This window comes from Barbus barbus (genome assembly GCF_936440315.1).
Source record: "Barbus barbus genome assembly, chromosome: 43".
Classification (NCBI taxonomy): domain Eukaryota; kingdom Metazoa; phylum Chordata; class Actinopteri; order Cypriniformes; family Cyprinidae; genus Barbus; species Barbus barbus.
Window position 1 is genome coordinate 4,789,436 of NC_136721.1, and position 18,488 is coordinate 4,807,923.

General features: G+C 37.0%; 1 protein-coding gene across 2 annotated transcripts in view; it reads right to left on the reverse strand.

Moving 5' to 3' along the window:
- LOC306862092 (dachshund homolog 2-like) overlaps nucleotides 1-18,488 on the reverse strand; it is a 144,796-nt gene that overhangs the window by 17,896 nt on the left and 108,412 nt on the right. Inside the window, exons 4-8 of one of the 2 annotated variants that reach the window (XM_079404722.1) lie at nucleotides 10,551-10,703; nucleotides 9,765-9,827; nucleotides 9,006-9,178; nucleotides 7,742-7,877; nucleotides 7,407-7,481 (exon numbers count right to left, since the gene is read on the reverse strand). In XM_079404722.1, coding sequence (XP_079260848.1) covers nucleotides 7,407-7,481; nucleotides 7,742-7,877; nucleotides 9,006-9,178; nucleotides 9,765-9,827; nucleotides 10,551-10,703 — 600 coding nt within the window. The remainder of the gene's footprint in view (nucleotides 1-7,406; nucleotides 7,482-7,741; nucleotides 7,878-9,005; nucleotides 9,179-9,764; nucleotides 9,828-10,550; nucleotides 10,704-18,488) is intronic. The other variant, XM_079404723.1, reaches the window with a different exon arrangement.

An 18,488-nucleotide genomic window follows, 5' to 3' on the forward strand; every position in this document is an offset into this window, starting at 1 on the left:
GGTATAAGAGAAAGGAGAAATAATATGAACTTGACTCAAACCTCTGTCTCCTAAATAAGCACTATGGCTCAATGTGTCACAAATCACTAGGCCACGGTGGCAACAAAACCATCAGGATTTTAAGATCCACAGGCACAGACACGTTCAAACTTTCACCAAATGTAAAACTCCTTTTAAAGAACGACATAGACTAAGAACAAACGCAACTAATTTGGGCGCGTTCTCACTTAAGTCTACAGGAGACTACAGGAAAGTGCAATTTAAACGAACAAATACACCTGCAAATAAACAGGAAAGTAAACAAACTAGAAAAGAGGCCAGGCTGCATTTTCCTGACACTCCAGCCCTACACCTAATGAATATGTGTACAAGAAATGAGCCTTAATGAGCGCTTCCTTCTCCCCAATTAGCGTGTGAAGAGCGGTAGGTGGAATATTAAATGAGAGGAATACTAGGTCAACACCGCAGCCCTTAACCTGCGCACAGGAAGAATGGACCTGCGAGATGAACGCGTCTCAAGGGACCCGAGAAGAGAGTCCGAGAAAGTTTATCTTATGCAGTCCGAAGTTCTTTCATGTTTTTTATTTAGAAATGTGAACTCATTTGTAACTTTCTCTATTTTTACAGAAAGATTGGAATATGATTTGAAATACCACATGAAATTAAAAGGCCTTTAGCGTTTATGAAAATTAACCATGGTTTTTTTTTTTGTAGTAAAAGAGCTGATAAAATGTTAAAACTGTAACTTGAATGCAATGTAAGTCGCTTTGGATAAAAGCATCTGCTAAATGCATAAATGTAAATGTAGTAAAAATGAAGTAACCATAGTTTTTTGGCATATTGATTAGCATTTGTATAACAGTTGTACTACAAATGGCTAGTCTAGCAAAACCATGGTTAATTTGTGGTTACCATGGTTTAACTATAGTAACCATAGTTTTTTGGTTTTATCTGTAGAAAAACCATGGTTATTTTTCGTAAGGGTTGCGTTGGGGCTAATATGTAAATGCTATATGTATATCTGTATAAAGGTTGACTCCGTCAACTTTAACAAGTATGCTAGCATATGAAGTAGCTTCTGGTACTCAAATCTTGTTTTCAGGGCTGTATACTATTATTTATTTATTTATTTTCACAGTACAATGTTATCTACAATGAAAATGTCCTCTTCCTCAGATACCAACTGCCAACGACTAGCATTAGAATCTGTGTTAGAAGAAGCTAATTTTACTTTGCAAGGCTGTACATGCTTGTGTACTTTTTACATACTTAAATACTGAACATACTTTTTAAAGGTCTTATTCAAATGTAGCACCTACTAAACTGTATGCGACTTCAGATGCCGCTACTTTTTTCAGGTAGCCTTTGGTTAGCAAGCTAACAGTTTAGCCTATAGCTTAGCATAATGCTAAGTGGTTAAAAAGCCAATTTGATTAGAAATCAGTAAACTAAAGGACAACTTTTTATGCATATAATGTAGAGTTAGACTTGATATGTTCATGGCTTTGTTTTCTCTGTAAACTGGTAATTGGCATTATTTAATTCTGGCTCGTATATTGTTTTGTTTTATCAGTACGACTATCTCTGTCCGCCTCGGGGCAACTTTACTTCGGATGCGATAGTGACACCACACAGGAGAGCGCGCAAGCCTGAGAGACAAAAACCTGTTCCAACTCTTCCCTCAGAACCAGAGCAGAACACAAGCACCTGTCCTCACCCTTCTCCTCCTCTCTGCCTTCATCTGTGTGTGTGTGCGTGTGTGTGTGTGTGTGTGTGTGTGTGTGCGGGAGAGGGGAGGAGATAGAGCGCACATCATTTATCACTTGTGTTCTCGTCCAAAAATGTTGCTTTTGTGGGGTGACTTTCAACCGTGCTAACCTTGCCCCAAATTACTAACTGTAACAGTTTACTTTTTCTTTCCAACATGTCATTGATTTTCCTCGCCTAATATCGGTTCCTCGTCATTAACACACAAAGAAGAAACAATGTGCGCCGCGAGCAGACCCTCAAACCCTCCAGCCAGAGAGCTCTCGAGGGCCGCTGGGGCCCCGCAAAGGGTCTTGGTTTAATTAAACCATCACAAACGCGCTTAGAACAGCAATCAACCTAATGATCAAAAAGGGTCTTCAAAGCCCATGGATGGTCCCCTTTGCACATATCTGAAGGAGGAGCTTGCGAATAAACAAACAAAAATGAAGATTAAAAATACGAGGCTCAAAAAGCCAAGCGCTTGCTGTTTGAGGCCTGATCCCTGACTTGGAACGAGGTAAAGCGATCGTTTCGTTTGTTGTGACTTATTTACCAGCACGCTTATCTCAAAGGCGAAACAATGGCGCACATTTCTATCAGAAATCATTACAGGCCATTTCAAATCATTTCCGCGCAGCTAATTTCATAATAGCGGAGGGAAACATTGATTGTAACCAGATGCTACATATCTACTCTGTGGAAAACTGGACAGAGCAATTACGGAGCGCAAGTCTCGGCCTACCCATGCTTCTTCTCGCACACGCAAACGTACACTAAGTGCTTGTATAGCCAAAGTGCTTCACATCAGCTCAAGCCAAATACATTAGCACACTATCATACAACACATATAGACTCTGGACTAGACTTCATGTGTACAATGAAGTGATTTCAGACAGAAAAGCCAAAGAGAAACACACTGGTATTGTCAAGTCTGTTAAATCAGACATCCAGATTATGGATGTATATTTCATCCTAATCCAGGTGTAAATGAAACATCCGGTAACACTATTAACTAGTTGCTTATTAGCATTCTTATTATTAACATATTGGCTGTTTATTAGTACTTATGAAGCACATATTCTGCATCCCTAATCCAACCCAATATCTAAATTTAACAACTACCTTACTATTAATTATCAGCAAATTAGGAGTTTATTGAGTTAAAAGTCGTAGTTAATGGTTTGTTATTAGCGAGAGCTGGACCTTAAAATAAAGTGTGACAAAAACATCCTAGTCAACATGAAGTCAAATGAACCTTTACTGGGACAATCTGAGTTTTTATGGCTCTAAATTGTCGTCCTAAACGCTCTCTCAGTTCTGGAAAACACCCATATATTCATGTAAAGTTGGTCACTTGGTTACTGCTCGCAAAATAATTTGGGATTCAGTTAACAGTAATAATAGGCTGTATCTAATGTCACTGATGTGTGGAAAAGTATTCCGGTTTTACTATTTAACTAAAAGAAATCTTTTGCATACCTGCTGCATGGCTTGGTCACACTTTTCTCAAAGGCATACGAGAGTCAGTGGCCTGATTGTAAGATTAATGTTAGCGTGTGCTAAATGCTTCGCACATGAACCAAAACCACACAGAATAATATCAGAATTTCCTTTTGCTCTTTAATGGAAGAAAGGAGAGACCCTGCCTGCAGTGAGAGCAGCTCCTGTTGGCATTCAACCAGCCCTGAGTGAAAGAGAGGAAGAGAGGTAAAGAGAACGAGTGATTTATGGAGAGCTAGAGAGGGGGTTCACTCGCTAAAGTCCCATTGAAACACAGTGCTCCTGGCCCCGGGCTTCACCATTCATCACCACGTACCACCACGTCACTTTGTTTATCATCACCGACACACACACACACAGAGGCCAAACAGTGTTTAAAATTCAATGGCCCTTTCGTGAGGATTCTGGAAAATGGTACCCAAGTAATCTACATTTGTGAGTCTCTGATCTTTTTAACTTTAGGTTGTTAACTTTAGATTTGACATTGCAGATGAAATCCAGTCTTTTAAATAAAATCCATGTGATCGGGACTTTTGCGCAAAGGTGGAAGATATGTCTGCGTGGATTTCACATCAGGTTCAAGTGTTCACAAACAGAAAGCTGATTGGTTTAAAATTGGTTTGTTTGTGAGATGTGCCTCATGTATTGTTACTAGAGCTGGGTAGTAACTGATTTCATGTAATCTGGATTACATAATCAGATTCCAAGGACTTGTAATTAGATTCAATTACATTTTAAGATACTCGTAATCAGACTACAGTTACTTTTTTATGGATTATATGATTACATATTATTTAGCAATAATTTAATCGTAATTTATCGATTCTCCCCAATTCCTCTTTTTCATCTTTAAAATATATCTTTCTAAAATAACCTTCCACTTTTGTACATTCAGTAAGTCTTCCAGTTCTGTGGACATGCACACAGATACGAGTCTTTAGTCAAGTGGCTACACTGGATTTACAAAAATCATTTCAGGTTTAAGAAGTGTTTCAACATTGCATCAACTACTGATGAACACATTCATTTTTATTTGAATTATCACTCAGTCTGTGATTTTACCATGCATTGGTATGCACAAATTCACCAATATTTTTGTTATCTCATCCTTTTTCACCTATTATATTTTAATTTGAAGTACCCCTGAGATTTTAAAATAAATATGTTAATAATGAGGTAGCACGTTTGCATGTTAATGGTTCTTTGACATTGGTTATGGTCACATGACATGCAGGTAAACAAATATTTCAGTTTTTCACTAAGTGTTTTATTTTGATTCATTTTAAAATCAATTGTTGTTTTTAACTGTAGTTCCTTCACAAACCCAGTTTGGGAAACCTTGACGTAATATAATATATGGTACAGATTACCCTATTTAAATCAATGTAAAAACGAGATGGGTCAAAAGTAATCTAAAAGTAGTCTGATTATATTACCTAAAATGTGTAATGCAATGGATTATGTTACTAACTACAATATTTGTCATGTCGTTTGGAATCAGTAACGGACTACGATTTGTAAGTAATCTGCCCAGCTCTGATTGTTACACTGTTGACAATAGACAACAGATCTCACAAAAATGTAGCTAATGTGTCCATACTTTTTACTTTGTTACCAAACTAAAGGGATATTACAGTAAACATAAAATTTTAGGTATTAAATTATACTTTATAAATCATTCCCTAACCATTTATTCTACACCTATAAATGAAACCTCAAATTATGCTGCTTTTTGAAGACATATGTGTTATAATTTTTCTGAGTGATTAGACTTTCACCTGTCAAGCAATTAAAAATGTGAAAAATCCCATAGACCCAAGCCATATGTAGGGGCCGGAATATCATAGAGACATAGGGGTGGCTTTTTCTTGAATTAGGCAAATAAGCAACATCCTGGCAACCACCCAGAACACCCAAGCATCGTGGTGGAGTTTTGCTCAGGCAAACATCACTCACACTTTCTGCAGAAAATATAGAAATGAGCTTTTCTGATATGAGAGTTTAACATCATCTATCCGTTCTGAGTCAAATATGTGGTTCTAATACCTTAAACAGAAAACGTAGAGAAGGTACTTAGAGAAGGAGGATACACAATGAAGTGGAAAGAATTACTGGTCAATGAATATACACACACTAACAAGAACAGAAGATAATTCACAGCACCATGTAATACAATTAGACAGCACATTGCAGAAGTAAACTAGAGCAGACATATTTGATATAATCATGGCCAATCTTTACTAAGTCAATCCTCTCAGGTGTTCAGAGCGGCCCGCTGCTGTGTGTGTGTGTGTGTGTGTGTGTGGGTGTGTATGTAGGTTAAACTGACGCTCAGATTGGATAAAGTAGCGCGGAAGTCTACCGATACGTAACGGTGAGTTTGGACTATCCTGGAATGAGCGGGAGAGATTGAGAACATGGAAGATAAAAAAAAAATGTAAGAGTCATTTTGTGAGCGTGTATGTGGTCAGTGACCTAAATTTCCTGGGTCCTGCATTCTGTTCTCAACCCTGCATTAAATGCGGCATGCTGCACTTTTAAAAACAAGAGCGCTTTGCGGTGTTCACACATTTGTGTGTGTGCGTTTGGGGTGGATTCTTTTCTAGACGCATTAATAAAATATGGTTGGAGGCCAGGTGCACACTGAATCTCTTTAAGAGAGCCTCGGGGCATCTTTGCATCGTCTCCTCCCAGCAGCCCAGTGTGTGATGTGCGTTAGGGGCCGCCACCTGCTGTACCAACACACACAAGTTACGCTCCAGAAACGGTGCCCACACACACCACAATATTCGCCATTCTTACAAACACAACTGCGTATCATTGCATTATAGAAACAGAAAAAAAAATTCTTATAATGATGAATTATACACTTAGCTGCTCTAACAGCTCTCTTACACTCATCTACTCACACAGACCATAAATATGAACTTCATACATGTTCAGTTAAGCTCCTAATTAAGTCATTAATTAAAAGAGAAGTGTTGTGACGCTGATATACTGCCAGTCTAAACCAACGGGGTGTAAATTTCACTAACGAGCATCAGTCCGCATTAAAATGTTATGCGTGATGTCAATACACTCTGCAGCGTTAAACCGACATCATCTAGGAGTCGGCTGCGTTTACTACAGTGTTCCTGAGACGATGTTTAAAATGTGCTCTACATCTCACATCTGAGTGGTGAGGGTTTCTGTATTGTTACTACAACAAAATAATAATTGTGGGATTATTTGTTTTTATGTGCACAGGAAACTTCCAAATTGAAGATATATAAGATAAAATATCTACTGTATGTATTCAGTTTCATTTTGACATGTTTATAAGGCCACCTAAAGTGACTGTTATGTACATATGTGACCCTGGACCACAAAATCAGTCTTAAGTCGCTGGGGTATATTTGTAGCACCAAAAATAAATTGCATGGGTCAAAATTATCGATTTTTCTTTTATGCCAAAAATCATTAGGATATTAAGTAAAGATAATGTTCCATGAAGATATCTTGTAAATTTCTTACTGTAAATATATCAAAAATATATTTTTTTTGCACCCTCGGATTCCAGATTTTCAAATAGTTGTATCTCGGCCAGATATTGTCCTATACTAACAAATCACCATACGTCAATGGAAAGCTGACACTTTGACACTTAAGACTGGTTTTGTGGTCCATGGTCACATATGGTTTCAGTTGTTTCTATATTTTTTCTGTATTTTCTCTAGATCAAATTTAAGTAAAAAAACACGTTATTGGTGAATCACGATTTGGTAGTAAAATGTCCATAGACATATTTCACACACAAATTTGTACAGCATTTTCACTTTCAATGAGGACAGAGATATTATTTGACAATGGAAATTTGCATTACACCTGGTTAGGATACAGTGTTCATTTACTGCTGTATTGCAAAATTTCATGGGTGAACTCCAATTATGGCAGTCGATCGGGAATTTCGCAAAAAGATGAAAAATTCCTTCCTGCAGATTTTACATGAGGTTTTTCCTCACAAATGTGTTGCATTGACTGACAAAGGTGCGAGGAAAAAGGTGCTTGATGCATTGCTACACTATTGACAATTAAGCTTTTTTGCACACATCATTTTGTTAATGTGACTGCACTTATGTGGTGTAGACGGTGTTTTAGTGTGCTGTTGAGGAACTAACCTTTCTCTTTAAGGATTTTCTTCATATTGATGCCGGTGTCTCGTTCTGGCAGTTCTCCATCGGTTGGGTTCAAAACTGCACACATAAAGAGAAAGCATGCATCCAGTTGTCCCAGAAGTGATGTAATTCTGATAGGGATGTAATTGCCTACCATTGGGAGTATTTTGTCATTTGTACAAACTAGGATCTTTGTTTTGTTATGCCTTTTTCATTCAAAAAAGTTTTCTTTTGTGGGTGGCTTAGTAGTCATTATAATTGGCCTTATAGAAAACAATATGCCTGTGAGGGGTATTAGACATATTTAAATGTGTATAGTATTGTGTGTCTGTACTAACCCAGGCGTTCAGGACTCTGTGTGTGTGGGTTTGGGGAGCTGGACACACTACTGCTGGGGTGGGAAGAGGGCTGTGATCCGGGACGAGGGGTTTCCTCCAGAGACGGAGCAGGAGACGGACTGTCCTGTACACACTCCTGACACACACACACACACACATACACACACACAAAGATTCAGTTAACATATTCTTTATAAATGACTTTTATATTAACTTTATAAAAAAGTTAATATAAAACCTTGGTTGTTTTGAAGTACTGAAATGAATAACATACTAATCAACTAAAACTAATAAAAAAAAGTAATAAATATCATAGACATATTTGAAAAATGACAAAAAAAACACCTATAGTGAAAATTCCAAATTAATTCAAATAATTCAAAATATTAACAAAACTTTAATAGTATATCAGTGATACTAAAATAACACTGTTATGATAATATAAGTGATTTAAGATTTCCATCAACACTGCATTTTTCCACAAGTAAAATCTCTTAATATTTCTCCTAGACAGCTATTTCTCATCACAATCTTCCCAAACTAAATTTTCATTCATTGTCTACAGTAATTTCCTCATTGCGTCTATTCATTTTTCCAAAAGAATTTTAGGAGAAACATCTGGGACAAAGTTGATTCTTAAATGAAGTCCATTAAATCTCCAGAGGAATCAACCAAACACATTCTGTGTGTTATATAGTGGTACCCAGACGGAAGCTTTTGCTATTTTAAGTGCATTTGTGTGTGGCGGTGAATTTCTACGTAAAAGTGTGTGTGTACTGTACGCCTCGGGCCGTTTCTGCATCTCGGAGAAACACACAATTGTCCTCCTCCAACTGTAAATTGACTCGCACACTCTCCTCTCAGGGGGAACATGGCAGTAAGATAACAGATAGTGTTTGTCTTTAAAGTCTACATCTAATATTCCCTAACACGCGCTCCGCATGGACCCAACACAACATTTATTCTGTTATTCCTCCTCCGAGTATTTTGAATCAAACTCTCTCTTGTAGAAATTAAGATGGTTTGGTATAAAGCTCTCTCCCAGGTGTTAAATCACTCGTAGAGCGAGACCGGCTCGCATCTAACGTATCATCGGAGCGAGACACCAATCTGAGGGGATCTGCAGTTCTCTGACTGATGCGCTGTGCACGCGGTGAAAATGAGCTGACTCTAGCTGAGAGATCCAAGTGCACATTAGAGCCCTAATGAATGACTTCTCTGCGTTTGGCCGATGAAGTCTCAACTTTGTGGCTGCGTGTGTTACCTTGATGACGGACGCTCCTGCTCTGGACAGGGGGCTGTGCATCTGAGCAGCTGCGGCCATGTTGGCGATGGTGTTCAGGTGGTTCATCTGGTTCATCGCCATGGCAACGGAGGCAGGCGGCAGACTGACGGGCAGCAGGGGGTGGGGCATCATCATAAACGGCAGGTCCAGCCCTGAAAGACCACAACAGAGACAGGGAGAGACTGTTTATATGGAACTTAGTTGGGAAACTGTGACTGCGATGCACTAATCTCTTCTGTTTACCTCACTTTATGTTTAGAAATCAATTCATAGTTTTCACATGACATCACATTCTTATTGCACTCAGAGGGCAAAACTAAGACAGTAATGTAAAAACACTGTTAACTTGCATGTTAAGCCTTTTCACATAGAAAACCAGTATAAAGAAAATGCTTAATGTGGTTTAATGCAGTAAGACAGTAATATTGGAGGACCGCATTCAGATTATTAATAAAGCATACTATGTATAGGCAACCAGATGAACCCAGAACATGAAGGCAATGCACAAAATACCATTCATATTCTGAGCTCATCTGCAAACCTGTATATAACATGCATCATCAAGAAGGTGTATATTTAATTTGATCTTTTAATATCACTGTCTGAAGACATTAGGGCACAATAAATCCTGCAGCAGGTGCTGTATGACTTTCAGTTTTGTTCACATATCTTTGTTTTTCTTCTTTTGAGAGCTGATCTAAATATTTGTGGCTTGAAACAGATGGAAAATTGACCGACCTGTGCTGCAGTTCTGTGGATGTTTTGCCCTCCAGGTCTCTGCGCCAGTCACGTGACCAAAAACTATGAATACAGATTATTTTTTCTATTTTAAAAGTGATGTTAAAATATTCTATAAAAACAATCACACCAGCCTGACACAGAAACACTGGCTCGACCAATGGCATAAAGTTGGGGGCGGGACTATCAGGTTGTCTGACCAATGATAGAGGGGAGCGTGTTCAGGAAACATGTTCTTTTTTACAATTCCACAATTCACCTGTAATAAATGTTTTGTTATTTATTAAAGATAGATTAGTCAGTGCAGATCTTTTATGATCAACAAGAAAAATTATTATTTTATTTTTATGTAGCACTTTATACAAAACAGAATGTTTCAGTGTCACAATAATACTTTTTTCTGTTTTTCGAATAGCCTCTCTTTTATAGTTATGTACCTAAGAATGTGTAGGTGAGGGAATACAATATTAAATATCATAGCTCATATTTTACAATCTATTCAAATCCCAATGGATAAAATCAATGTTTTCCTCTCGGTTTCACTCAAAATATGTCACATGACAGAAGTAAAATATGTTTAAAAAAAAAAAAAACACACTCGCTAGTCATGAATACACTATACACTGACTCGGAGAACAGTCTAAATGTGCGGCTTGAACGGGAGTATGCACTGAACCCAAGAATGAATGACTAACACAACGTGCAGCTCAATCGGTCTGAGCGGAATCAATACACCAGGAGCTGGTGATCAAGTGAATGAGTGGATGTGATGAATGAATGACTCACGGTTAGCCAGGAGATGACTCTGCTGTAGGGAAGAGAGATGAGACCCTGACAGGCCGTGCTGAGCGGAGAAACCGGCGTGAGCCAGACCATGCTGGGCTCCGGAGGAGGGGGGGGACTGGAGTTTCTCTTTATCCCAGGACGACTCGCTGCCGCCTGAGGACAGCAGAGAGATAGAGAGGGAGATGGTGTGAGAGTCTGGATCCCTAAACAGAGCCAGAACTCCACATGTAATCACAGAGACAAGACTGGAGAATACATGGGTAGAAACCAAAACCAGGGCTTCTTTTGCTCTTTTGACATAAAACTTTTGATTTATGCTATGCAAATATATTACAACGTTCAGAATCATGAGACTATCATTTGATCAAAGAACATTTCATAATATGATTTAACGTGATCAAAAATACAGTAAATACACAGTACTATTTTGTGTGAGTGCGTTTTTCTATTTAAAATAACTTTTTTATTTTTTTATATATATATATTTTCAGCATTCATTACTCCAGTCTTCAGTGTCACATGATTCTTCAAAAAATGATTCAAATATGCTGATTTGGTGCTTAAACATTTTATTTATTTATTTATTTTTACTGAATTAATTAATGTTGAATATTTTGGTGGAAACAGTAATACTTTTTTCAGGATTCTTTGATGAATAGAAAGTTTAAAATGATGCATTTATTTGAAAAGGATATTTTTGTCAAGAATGTAAAAAGTATTTCCTGTCAATTTGATCAATTTAATGCATCCTTTCAGAATAAAACTATGAATTTATTTTAAAGAAAAAATCGAACACCCAAACTTTTCAACGGTAGTGTGTGCCTAAATAAATATAAAAAAAAATATTAGAATTTTAGATTATAATGAGTATAAAAATAAAGGCTATTTTTAAGACTAGTAATATTTATTGTATTGTGACATTATTTTCATGACAAATTTTCTCATTACTTTTAATGTGTCTGAATGTTTGAATTTTGAGCTTGTTTACAACATTACTGTAATAAATATATTTTTTAATTTAATTAGCAGAAATTCAAGTTGGAACAACATTATATTAATTTAATATTTTAAATATGTGCAAAAAAGATGGCTAAAGAGGACAGTAGTAGGGGATGTTTTAAGTGATATTAAAATGAGTGCGGGATAGAAAATGAAAGGGCGGCGGGGATTCAGATATGACGCAGTCCCCCGTGTTCCCGCCTGTCTGACCGCCTCCATACCTACAGACAAAACTGCACAAAATCCCATCTCTTCCCAGGCCGTTAAAGAGTTAACCCCTCTGCCAATCACTCCGAGCTCATCCCAAAACCCATGACATCTGGGAATTAATCACTGGAATGAAATGCAGCAGAAAAGCTCTTTGCGAAGTGCCATAAAACAACTTAAGTTGAATTAGTTGAGAAGGGAGAAGGAATGCAAAGCAGAGGAGAGGAAATCATTGTCTAATTCTGCCTAATAAGCAACGGAGGTCCTACGAGTGATCCAGCAGATGGTGTTTTTGCAACAGATTGCAGTGAGTGATTCTTTTAATAATAATACGAATTAAAATCTCTCTCTGTAGAACGCGGGGGCGCCGTCATCAGGGAGCCGTTGAATGAGCAGGAAAAAACAGCCTGATAAAGTAATGGCTGTGCCCAAACACCTGAGGCTGAGCGGAGAGCGAGTGTACATGTGTGTTTGTGTGTGAGATGAGCAGGCCGGACGGCTGATGAAACACAAAACGATGAGAGAACAATGACATTTGATATCAATACTCAATCCATAAGCAAAACGCGCCCTGTGTAATGAAGTCGTAATAGGATGTAAACTGCTTTAGAATGAATTCTGAAGCCATTTGTGAGGCCCATCAGTGCGTAATGATGCATAAATATCACTGTAATCAGTTTTACTATCCCTTCAACATCAAACTCAATGTTACAACAAAAAACAGAATGTTATTTTTTTCCCAATATTGCTTTGTAATCTCTTCCTGAAATCGGATTCATGTTTAATAAATACTCCTCCTCATACGTTAATATTCAGATAACAGAATGAAGACAAGTTATGTTTAAAGTAATACAGTAATATATTCGAAAAGAACAACAGATACCCAGAAAAAGATAGAGGTTTTCAGGTCTGGTCTGAAATGTCATGATGGTGAGCAGATCATGACAGAATTGTTATTTTTCTCTAAGAGAGATGTAGATGAAGAGGGACAGAGAGCAAAAGTGTGTGCATTGCAGATTCCACATGACCTATATTTGCTCTTGTCTGATATAATTAATTTCTGAACATACAAGCCGAGCTCTGAGGTCCCACAGTGTAGGTGCTAAATAGCCAACGGGTGTTTCTGGCCATTTTTAGCCCTGTGAACTTAAATAAACTCTCTTAAAACACACTTTTTATTTTCATTTGTCTACCAACCAAGAGCAGATATACATATATCCACGTAGTGCCATTTTCATCACATCTGAAATGTGTTGCGTTTAATAACATTCTGTGGTGGAAATGGCATTCTGAATATTCATTTTTGGAAAATGACTCGTTTGTCTTGCCAAGGTTTCATAGTCAATTACTTGAGTAATCTAAAATTGTTTATATACACTACCAAAAGGTGGAGTGTTTTCAAATTATTTTTATTCAAACTTTTATTCAAAAAGGACACGTTCAATTGATGACAAAGACATTTGAAAAGGTTTTAATTTCCTGAAAAACTAAATATCACAGTTTTCAGCATTGATAATATTAAGAAATGTTTCTTAAGCAGCAAATCAGTATATTAGAATGATTTCTGAAGGGTCATGTGACACTAAAGACTGGAGTAATGATGCTGAAAATTCAGCTTTTTATCACAGGACTAAATTATATTTTAAAATATACTAAAATAGAAAACATTTTAAATTCTAAAATTATTTCACAATATTATGGCTTTGAGGTTTGTTTGTTTTTTATAAATGCAGCCTTGGTGGGCAGAAGAGACTTCTTTCAAAAACATGAAAAATAATTATTTTTGGCTGGTAGTATATTTTGGAACGTTTTATATTGATCTTAGTTAAGATAAACACAGTTTAAAATGTTTATAATGGATTTGGATTTTAATATTCCAGATTTAAAGTCCTATGGGAAATGTGCCTTCAACTGAAGAAACTTCCGCATGCACATGTATGCTTGAGTTTGTCTCACTGTGTTCCTCTCCATCATTAAACAGGCTTCGTAATAATCACAATGAGCACATCTCCATACTTTTAAAGTGGCATATCTCTGTTTTATCATGTATCCCATAGCTCAATTCTGTGACCTCTGTAACAGGCTAACTGCAGTAGAACTTGTGTGTGTGTGTGTGTGTGTGTGTGTGACAGAGCATGCAGTATATCAGAGCAAGTGTGGAGTTGAACTATCCACAGCTCTGGTGCTGATGGCCCATTTGGGTTCGGTCCAAGAGCTCCTCCAGTGTTGGCTGCTAAAGTAATTAGCCTAAAAGTGATGCCAACCAGTAGAGATAGAGGAAGAGCAAGTAAGCTCGAGAGATGGAGAGTGTCTGTGTTTCGGCATCCCGTCCAGCCGTCAGTCATGCTTTGAGAATGTGTCCATCACCGCGATGCTCCTTAACCACACGCTGACAGAGCTGGTTAACTGCATCCCTTTTTAAAAAGTCTGCTATAATTGCGACACGCATCTGTGAGCACGTGCGCTGTTCTCCGCTCCCCGATTTGAAACTCAAACTGATAAACACACATTGAGACTTGGGAATTTGTGTCAACTTATACGCCTATCAAGCATTTATATCTAAATCATTAACACCTCTGTGTTTTCTATGATCAACCTCGCCCCACATACAGTCTTCCATCTGACTCACACTCACAGTCACTCGCTCTCTGCCGTTATTTACAGTTCATTCCAGGTATCTGATCACTACGTGTGCTCCTGGGATCCTCGGGTGTTGTTAGCACCATGCTTTGTCATTTGAGGAACAGTTATTTTTATTTGCACATACATGCTGGCTTTGATGTCATGAATATTAAGTGGTGCACAAATAATTCAAAATGACTCCTTACTGTTTTGATAAATCAATAGTCTATGCGGTGTGTTGATCCAGAAATCAGGTCTGTAGAAGAGCATTTGCTCATTTCTGAATCTCTTTTCCACATAAAACAAGTTCTCATCCTTCTCACTGACTAATTTAAGCGGTCAAATGAACTTTTGACAAACTGCATTTGATAATTTTATATCTATATCTGTTGCTGTTGGAAGTAGGCATATGCAACAAATGTGACCAACTAGTTATAGTGCAAAATACTTTAAAAATGTAACGTTTGTTGCTTATGCACAGCCCTTCATAAACAGAGTGCATCTGTTTTTATGTAAAATGCACACTTCAGAGTACTAACAGCCTTATTTCAACCTATTTTTTTAAAGAATCATCAAGTTTAACAGCAGAATTCCTGATGAAAAACCATGATTCTGCAAATAATCTCCAAAAATCAGTAAATCATACCAAAAGAGCAGAGCGAAATATGTAATCAAGATGATCTCCCTACGCTCTTAAAATACTTGAAACTTGCATTAAACTTAAAAATATATTGTTTATATTAGTGCTGTCAAACAATTAATCGCATCCAAAATGAAGGTTTTTGTTTTTGTTTATGTGTATATAAATACACACACATGCATATATTTCAGAAAAATAAGTTATGTTAATATAATAAATATATAATTTATAAATATTATATATAAATTATTTATTTATAATATAAATTATATGAATATAAATATAGACAGTGTTGGGGGTAACGCATTACAAGTAACGCGAGTTACGTAATATTACTTTTTTCAAGTAACTAGTAAAGTCACGCATTACTTTTTAATTTACAAGAAAATATCTGAGTTATCTGCAGTTACGTTTTTTCCCATTTACTAAATGTGAATGTGCATTAATTCATCCCAGTCACAAAAAACAGATCTAGTATTCATCAAAATGAATTTTTGATTGTCATTTGCAATGCTTTATGGGATTGTAGTTTTCCCCCTCATAAAAGCCAATTTTCACTTTTTTTTTTTTTTTTTTTTTGGGTTCAAATCAAAGTTTGTAATGTTGTAATTCACCTAGTAACTGGTTGGTTTTGTTCATGGCTAATAAACCATTTTGAAGCCATATGAGAAAAATGAATGGGAAAAAAATACTTCTAGAATGCCGCTGCACTTTATTACACAGAACTGTTAAATGCTGTCAAAATAAAAGTCCTAGTGCTGTCAAAATTGTCGATAATTAAAAATGCTAATTATCAGCCAATATGTAGGGCGTGTATATATGTATGTATGTATGTATATATATATATATATATATATATATATATATATATATATATATATATATATATATATATATATATATATATATATGTATATGTATGTGTGTGTGTGTGTGTGTGTGTGTGTGTGTGTGTGCGTGTGTATATGTATATCGATCGACCCCTAGTCCTGACCCTTTATTTGTGGGGAAAGACGACACTAAGTTTCTTCTTCCTTTAAGCCACTGAAGTGGAGTGTTTTTTGGCCAGTCAGACTCACCATCTGGCACCTAAGCCTGCCTCCACCTACAGAGTCCCACCGTTCACTGCCTGGAGACTCAACTACATGCGTGTGTGTGAATAATATAACACTGGGCAGCGCATTAGCACTGAGGTCAAAAGTATGGTGTCTTAAAAGGCTCACGGCATTAGTAAGCACAAAATATTGCTCAGAAAACGACACAGATCAAAACAAGAGCAAGCAAGCTTTGATCAGAGAAATATACAAATATTCTTGTGTTTTTGGGTGGGTCATTACTTTTTTTGTGGCCTGTGAATCATCTTCTCGGCCGTGTTGTTTGAGCTCCTGATGGGTTTAGGGTCTTCGGGCCCCCGTTTGAGCGGTCGCATGTGTTGATATTGGACCTGTGTGTGGGACTGTAAACAGTGTGTGTATGTTTATGCCTTTGGTCAGTGAAAAATCAGCAAGTGTGCATGTGTGTTTACTCCACCCCAAACAACATCCCGGGCTAAACATCTCACACTCAAGAACAGACAGGATTCTGGTACTTGTGTCACAACATGGGCTAGACAAGTGTGACAATAAAATGCTAAATTATTAGTTAGGTTTCTCAAATTTGTTACTGATCGGACAAAATGGACATCCCGTCTAAAGCTCCATTTAGTTGAGCCAATAGAGTGCTGCAGGGATGACGATTGAATGCACTTCCTGATCCATCATCCTTATAGTGTGTGCACACCAAAAGTGAATTAATTATTTGCGTGAGTAGATTAGATACAAAGAAACGCAATGTGAATGATGCAAATAGGTCAATGCGTTTGCCACGAACGTGCCATAGTTGCCTTAATCGCGTCTTCCACACAAGTTGAACAATTTAAACTCCAGTGGAAAATTTGCATGACACATTATTCCGCAAGCTAATCAGCGATTGTATTTGTTTTTATTTACATGAGTGATGCGAAAAAACATCCCCCGAGTAATGCGATGCAAATATTCGCTTCGCTTTTGGTGTGCACACACCATTAATTGTTATTTTATTTTTATTTTTATTTTTTTAGTTTGGTTAAATGCCTGAAATAAGGTCTGTGATTAACACAAGCTCAACATATTTTCACATGCTTTTTTTAAAGCTTGTTTTAAAAACTAGTTTTGAAAAAGGTGATAAGTGACTAAATGTGAATACAGAGTGAATACATGTATGCTCATTTGCATAAACAACAAATCATAAACATTTCTACTCATCAAAAGTAACTGACTTTTCCCCCATTCTGTCAAATCCACAATTGCTTTTACTATCAGTTTATTCATCAGTTCTTCAATCAAGCTCAAAAGACAGTTCTCAACAATTAGTTAGCATTTTTCAGAGGAATCAATGCTCTGTACATTAAATTGAAATTGTAGAAAACATTTTAGCATTAAAAAATGAAAAAAATTAACAATGTCAGCTTTTAAACTTTGATATTTATTTAAAGCCTTAATATGTAAAGCATTATAAAAGTATTTTTAATGCATTAATTATGCCTTGTAATGTCACCTTATCAATAACTGTGACTATAGTTATAATACATTATACTTCTACTATTTCTATTTATTCTTCTATCTATTCATTGTTACACCTTCTGAAATGATAATGCATTAAAACACATGACAAACAAACCTTCAAATATTATAATGCATTTTAACTTCAGTTACAATTATTTATGAAAAGATATAAAGCATTACAATGAACATTATGAATACTTTTATAATGAAAGTAAAGTGTTACCAAAGTTTTCATAAGATTGTTAAACTTGGAACTGATATGATTGAGGTATACCTCATCTCGAGTAAAAGGTCATATTAGTGTTGAACATAACCTGTCTGTAATGTGTTGCATGTCAGTGAACACTGTGAAGAACCAACGGTAAATACAGTACACAGAGGTAGTAGCTGGAAGGGTCAGAGGGTGCGTTTCAAACAACAAACCCCTGAAGTCATACGTGTTCGCCATGTATAGCAACAAAACTCACTGTGTTGCTTTGGTTCTGCCGTCTATTTAAAACTAAACATACTGTGCGACACACATGCATTCATTAATATTGTTATGCCGGCAAACCTTACAGTCTCATACACACAAACACACACACACAAACTGTCCGGGAGCGCATTAACAGCTTGTAGCGGGTACGGGCAGAGGACGGCACGCTGGCACTCTGTTTGTCATATTTCTTGTGGGCCTCGCCATCTGCTGGGGTGGCATTTTCATGGCTGTTTACCCTGACTCCCGCCAAGGAATCATCTGCCACCGCATAATGCAGCCCGCAAAAAAAAGGGGGGATTAAGTTGGTAATGCAACTGAGACTATTGCTAATTTGGTGTAATTGGGAAGAAATGAAGATAAATGAGGGCGAGAGAAGGAGAGGCAATCAGTACGGCAGGCAGTACAGCTGT